Genomic DNA, 7,085 nt, shown 5'->3' with positions numbered 1-7,085 from the left:
AAAAATAATAGGCTTCCTTCTTTTCCCTTCCGGGGTTGATGCCAGGTGGCAGTTGCCCACTGGAATCGGTAAAACTCATCATTTCTTAAATTTTTAGAATATCTATAGTTTGCAGTTTGCACTATCATTTAAATCGTCTTTATCCTCCTACTAGCTAATTATCTCAAGTAAAATCACTCTACAAGACTAGGCTTGGGTACTTATATTTCACCCCAGCCCCCCTCTCAAAAAAAAAAAACAAAGAAAAAAGAAAACGAGACAGAAAGACTGATCTAGGTTGGGCTTTATTTATTAATTATTAACTAGCCAAGAATTTGATTGAGCATGAATGTTCTGTCCGCAATCAATGGGCCTAAAACATCTTCTTGATTCTGCCCATGAAGGCTATACAGTAGAGCATTCACACTAGGTTCACCAAAGGTAAAATGCTTGAAAGAGCTCAAAATCACATTCCGTTAGCTGAGGGCCGAGGCTAATGGAATGTGAATTCACCAAAAAAATAAAATAAAAAACATTAAAATGTCTTAATATTCCCTCTCCTCTCCTTTCCTTTGTATTTTGCCCCCACCTATTTTGTTTATCTTCATTCTTTAGCTCTCTTTCTCTCTTTATTTATCTCACATAGCATCGACGGAGCTGCAAGTTCAACCAGTGTGGATAAGTTATACCGTCCCACCTTTCACTTTGACGCCGCTTCCAGCTTTGACGTCCAACCTCCAGCTAACCCATCCACCTTCATTTTCCTATCCTAATTTTGGTTTTCCATTGAAGAAGAAGTCGAAGAAAAACAAAAGCTCCAACTCTGCGTTAATTTCAACAAACAATCCACAACAAGCTCTGTTTTTTTTAGCGGTGGGATATCTTTGTATGTTGGTATTCAGGCTCCCTGTATTTTGGTTCGGTTGCTGTTCTCAACAAGAAAAGAACAGAAAATTTTGGTTGCTGATCCATTTTGGGATAATTGGGTAACCCATAATGTTTTCGGGTAAGTTGGTGCAATGACATGCTTTTGTTTTGTTTGTCATCAGGAGACATAAAACTTTAGCTTACAATGGGTTGTAGAGTGACACATTTTGAATTTGCATATTAGATATGCATATTGATTTGTCTTTTAAGCATACTGAATACTCATTTTGGTTATGTCCTTCTAGCATATCGGCTGTGCATTATGGCCTATGCCATTGGATATGACATCAATAAATATCTCGAGATATGAAGGACAAAAGACATAATTTTGAAGCATTGTTTTCGTTGGAAAACATAAAAAGGATTTATAGGAATTAACACAATTATTGATCACTCATTTGTGTGTTAGTTTTGTACTATATACTATCATATTGCTCTACAATCCATGTCGATAAGAAGTTAGCATTTGTGATTATAGAGTGGTTTTATGTTGAAGAAATGGCGTAGGTTCAATGTTAATGTTCTTGATGGGCCGGATTGACTAAGGCGTTTTCATTTAGCTTGTACTTAAGTAATTCAACCCGAGAGTCATTTTAAAAGAAAACGCTTTTAAAATTAAGCTAACGGTCAATGTCACCAAAGTGGGAGAGTGTTAAAATATTTTTTTAGTTGGGCTTTCATTGATTATGGGTTTCAGTTTGCTAAAATGGGTTGGACACAACCTAGAACGACATGCCCAAATGTTATTGAGTGATCACCCCAATACACAAAAATGACAATCCCTTATTCTCATTAATGACGGCTTGCCCCATTGATAGTCACTTTTAGAGAGACCTTGCTGTACACTTCGATTCAATGACTTGTAGTACAAGTATTTCTGATCTCTAGCCTTCCTTCTTCAACAACATGGGACTCAATAGACGTACAAGAGGACCAGAGGAAGATGCATTTGAAACACGCCAAATCCACAATTAAGACATGCACGACACGAAACACTGCGTACATTATCACTCAATTTGTACGCCCACCAGACACAGAATCAAATTAGAGTCTTGGATGTTTCTCTTGTTGCCCGCATGCTGTACATGTGGAGCTTTTCTGTGGGGACCGACCAAAATTTACTCCACAATACATTTCTCCTAATTCCTTTCTTCTTATCCAGTTGTAACTATATGAATAGATCGAGCTAAGAGGAGAGAATTTTTATATATATTGTTACTCATGGGTAGCCTTTTACCTTTAAGACTAGCTGTTGTTCCCACATACGACACTAACAATTAATGCATAAAATCAATCATAGACGGCACACCCTAATCTCGATCTATCTCCTTCATTTTCGTCTCTATGCTTAACTAATTTAAGCATCGGAGGTGGCGCTGCCGCTCTCCTCCCCCCTTCGCGGCACACCACTCTGACTTTGATTGTCTTGTTGCAATTCCGGATCAAAACTAGGTGTAGGCGGTCATTAGTTAATTTTATGCATCAATATATATATATATATATATATATATATATATATATATAGAGAGAGAGAGAGAGAGAGAGAGAGAGAGAGAGAGTAAGAAAGTATAATTGGATATAATAAAAAGAAATGTTGACTAGAATAAGTAATGATGCGGTGTGTCATAATTGTGGTACTAATTTATACAAGTAAATAAAGGTATCCTATATATAATGACATATTAGATTTACATTCACCAAATCAGATGACATCCAACACAACCAACCTTTCTCTCTTACATGCCATTACGTTTTACGCCGTTCATTTAAAATGAAGTGACCATAGTAGAGCTATGTAGCATGCAATGTGTTATAAGTATTGGATTCCAAACAAAGGGTCCTGACAGTTGAGCTATAACTTTATCTCTCACCTGCTCCATCTTTAGCGGTTTCTCCCTAAGCTTTATATCATCTACCTTCACCACCTTGTTCCCAAAGTAGACTCTTTTATTTTCTTTGAGGTCCTCCAAATCCAGCGTTCTTCCCCAAGACAGATAGAGAAAAAGAGTAAAACATATATAGAAGCAGCCAAGTCTAAATTTGGCACAAAGTTGAAGGAAGCTTCCTTCAATTCTCACTCTTTTGGGGTGTTTTCGTTGAGGACAATGTCGGCTGCTGTGGGAGCTATCTCCGCAACCAAGGAAGTTGCCTTCAATCCTCAAATGGAGGAAGAAGAGCTCAAGAATAACAAGAACAGCAAGGCTGGTGATGAAGTACCAAGTCATGAGCTTCCCCACACTGATGATGGCCATGAAGATGATGACGATGATGATGATGATGAGCTAGAGGAAGAGCATGTTGCCAAGTTGATCAAGTCTGAGAAGGAATTGGATCTTGGCCCTCAAGTTTCTCTCAAGGAACAGCTTGAGAAGGATAAAGTATGATTTTACTCCTTCTTTATCTCTGCATTTGGCTCTCCCTCTCTTTTTTTAGTTTAATTTGCATGGGTGGATTGAACAAAACTTTGGGTGTCTGGTTTTATTGGTTTTCTTTTTGTTTCCTAAAGGATGATGAAAGTTTGAGGAAATGGAAGGAACAACTTCTTGGAAGTGTTGATCTCTCTGCTGTTGGAGGTACTCTCTCTCTCTCTCTCTTTCTCTCTCTCTCACTTTTTGGGTTTACAATGAAGACTCTATTGCATGGAAAGTATATATACTCTTAATTCATTTAAGAAGACAACGTGCCATATAATCTGATCATTTTTCAGTGTCTACTGTACTAGTCTTAGAATCTCTACTACTCACAGCCAGAGGTACTCCTCCCTTTTCTCTGTTTCCATTGAAGCCCATTGCAGATATTTGTACCCAATTTTCCATTTTTTTCTTTCTGATTCAGTGGGAAAGACATCTGTTTCTTCAAAATAGTTTTTAAAAAAACAGAAAACAGCTCAAAATTGTTTGCTAAATTATATGCCTATATATTTCAGTTCTCAAAGGGTTTTTGGCACAAAAAAGAAAAGGAAAGAAAATCCCAAATGTTTTATGTTCTAAAAGATTTACATTCTATTGTTGAAATCAGAGACTAAAGAGCCAGAAGTGAAGATACAAAGCCTCACAATACTCTCCCCGGGCCGGCCAGATCTGGTTTTGCCAATTCCATTTGCTAACAATTCTAAAAGCACTCTCTTCAGCCTCAAGGAAGGAAGCCGGTACAGCATCAAATTTACCTTCACTGTCTCCAACAACATTGTCTCTGGCCTCAAATACACCAATGTTGTGTGGAAGACCGGAGTGAGAGGTATAGAAGCAGCCTTTCATTGGCATTCATACCAATTCAACAGCTTTACACTATCCTCTTTAAGTTACTCATGAAATTCTTTTGACAGTGGAGAATTCAAAGAGAATGTTGGGAACTTTTAGTCCTCAGCAGCAGCCTTATACGTATGAAATGCAAGAAGAAACTACCCCTTCTGGCTTGTTTGCAAGAGGCTCGTATTATGCAAGAACCAAGGTAATTGCTTGTTGACCCGAATTTTTTTTTTAAAAAAAAAAAAAAAAGAGAGAGAAAGATACCTGCATTGATTTAGCTCTGTTTGTTTTTTTCTCAGTTTGTGGATGATGATGGCAAATGCTATTTGGACGTGAGTTACTGCTTTGAAATTCAAAAGAGCTGGCCAAAACCCTTTTGATGTTCTTATCTGGAATCTCATTGGCACTGGCTTGGTAGTGCTTCAAGAAATCACTTTTTTGGAGAAAGATTCTTCCTCTGGCTTGTTGTGCTTGTATTATTACAAATGGTTCAAGTGATAATCCATTTTTAATTCAATTTTAACTGCACCACTCTACATGGAATGCTTCTTCATCATCATCATCTTCTTCTTCTTCTCCTTTCTTTTTAAGTTTTTTCTAATTACAAGTTTCCTTTTTGGTGTTTGGTTGAGCTGTAGTACTAGGAGTGGGAGTTCAGTCCCATGATGTCTCAAATTTAGTTGATGTTTTCTTGAATGGGTGAAGATGGGATGAAAATGGATCCCAAGTGACAAAAAACATATGGTCCATGGAATCGAATAGGTCTAGCTTTTTTAACTACCATGCTTAGGCTTTCTTGGGCAAAGTGCCAAAGGGCAGGTCAATTTTTTGGTGGTCCAAACGCTTTTATTATATGATGAACACATGCTGCCTCCTCCAATGGATCTAGAAAAAGAAAAGGAAAAGAGAAAAAGATGTTACAGGAATCATCTAGTGTTCCTTATCCTCATTATCTACATTAAAAAATTGTATTGGGAAAACTACTTTGTGACCCTGATCTCCTTATCTCTCTGTTTGTTATAAACCCTATCAATAGTTCTAGCACCTCTGGTTTAGGATGATGTGACATGGACAGGGTGGTTCTTGGCCAAAGTTAAGGGTTGCATTTTTTTTTTTTTTTTTTTCTTTTTGTAAATACAACAGAAGAAACAGAACAACAGACATCCAACATTACACCAACAAACACCATAAAAAATATAATCAAATTCAAGCAAACCAATGAAAAAACACAATGTAGACGGACCACTAGCCTCCCACTACTCTAGAGGGAGACCTCAAAGGTGAAAGGCGAATAGGAATGTTGCCAACAAAGTTGGTTGTAGCAGAACCCAAAGCATCTCCAACAAGGGTTTTCATTTTAACTATTTACAATACAACTTTTTTCATTTTAGCTACTAGTTTTTCATTACACACTCCAATAGAACATCTATTTTAATTATCTACTCTAATTAAATATTATTTTCAGTATTATTTTTTATTTTTTATAATTTCCTATTCTTCCCCCATAAAGAGAGAGAACGAGAGAAAAGATTCCAAAACTAGAATGAAAGAAAAAAATATAATAAAATATTACTTAAAAGTAGCTATTCAAATATGAAAGTTTACTATAGTAATTGTTGGGAAAAGTTATATTTTACAAGGACTGCTGGAACAAGAAAATAAGGCATAGTGACTAAATGTAGCTAAAAAACTAATTTACAAAGACTGTTGGAGATGCTCTAAAACGTAGCTTGTGACTGTTAAATTATAGTTACCCTAAAAGCTTAAGTTGATAGGAAGATGTAAGTTATCCCAAAAGCTTAAGTTGATATGAAGAGGAAAATTTAATCACTTAATCATTACTTTAACGCTCCACCTCACGTGTGGGCTCAAACTCATTTTTAATAAGTGAGGCTCAACACGTGAAATATTTAATTGAAATGGGGGGTGAAATTGACAGAGTCAAGGTTCGATCATATTTCCTTTGGCTCTGATATCATGTTAAATTATCAGTTATCCCAAAAGCTTAAGCTGATAGAAAAAATTAAATTTAATTATTTAACCATTACTTTAACAATGATCAGCTTCCAAGAGAAATGTAGAGACTAAGAGGTATATTTACAACGGTTGAGGGATCCCCTTCTAGGACAGTAAGTTTGAAGCCCAACCAGATCAGATTATGTTACAGCTTAAATTCGAATTTGAAAAATATGAAAGACCAAAATGACTCATCGGAAAAGAGCCAGGATACCATGGATCTACTGTAAAAGACCCATGGTGGTGTGTGGATGATAGAGGAGGATGAATGGATGTACATTTGGCCTCTAAAAGGATAAACGCAACAAAAGATATACACCAGTCTAAAGAGGCTGGTGGGGGGGGCATTTGGTTGGGGAGGAGGAGAGGAGGGAAGAACGTCCGAGCTCGGAGCAGGGGAAGTTTCTCTTTCAAAGGTTTTTGGGAGAGAGGAGAGAGAGTCTTCAATATAGTCAGTTGGTTGCTTATAATTAATTCATAAATAATTATCCCAACCAAAAATCTTGTCGAAACCAAATATTGCCAATCCGTTGAAACATCCAATTCCCAATCTGAGACTCCCATCAATCAAGGCTTTGTTTAGTTGTTGGCAAAACTAAATATGAATCATCATGGCAGTTAAGAGCATGAGTGTGTTCGGTAGTATGAAAATTATGGCAGCTGTGGCTGCACGTTGGGGGTGTCCCAGTCGGTGAAAGGAATATATCCTCATCCAGATTTTGGTATCCCATCACACGAGAAAAATCAAATCATTTGAGTAATTTCTAGTTACTTTAATTCTTACTTTAATAGGCCGAGTACCGTTATCAATTGCATAAAATGGGATGTTTAATACAATAATTATGAACTAGGGTTAGTGAATTTAACTTTGGGTGCCCAGAGCCCCACATGTGCTTTCCTTTCATCAGCTTCTCC

At 37.0% G+C, this 7,085-nt stretch overlaps 1 protein-coding gene across 1 annotated transcript; it reads left to right on the top strand.

Annotated features, from left to right (window-relative positions):
• Positions 1–2,650: 2,650 nt before the first annotated feature.
• LOC132178668 (rho GDP-dissociation inhibitor 1-like) lies at positions 2,651–4,677 on the top strand. Its single transcript, XM_059591156.1, has 5 exons — positions 2,651–3,284; positions 3,413–3,479; positions 3,925–4,143; positions 4,232–4,356; positions 4,454–4,677. Exons 1-5 carry the CDS (start codon positions 3,012–3,014, stop codon positions 4,532–4,534), a joined length of 765 nt encoding a protein of 254 aa, XP_059447139.1. The 5' UTR covers positions 2,651–3,011; the 3' UTR covers positions 4,535–4,677.
• The last annotated feature ends 2,408 nt before the right edge of the window (positions 4,678–7,085 follow it).

Source organism: Corylus avellana, chromosome ca4, assembly GCF_901000735.1.
Source record: "Corylus avellana chromosome ca4, CavTom2PMs-1.0".
Lineage (NCBI taxonomy): Eukaryota > Viridiplantae > Streptophyta > Magnoliopsida > Fagales > Betulaceae > Corylus > Corylus avellana.
Note: the sequence above shows the minus strand (reverse complement) of the source record. Positions and strands in the feature narration are given on the sequence as shown.

Excerpts from the sequence above, each read along its gene's own strand:
- LOC132178668 (XM_059591156.1), top strand. The coding sequence starts at position 3,012 with ATGTCGGCTGCTGTGGGAGCTATCTCCGCAACCAAGGAAGTTGCCTTC. Across the intron at positions 3,480-3,924 it reads TGATCTCTCTGCTGTTGGAG|AGACTAAAGAGCCAGAAGTG; the intron begins GTACTCTCTCTC and ends TGTTGAAATCAG. Across the intron at positions 4,357-4,453 it reads CGTATTATGCAAGAACCAAG|TTTGTGGATGATGATGGCAA; the intron begins GTAATTGCTTGT and ends TTTTTTTCTCAG.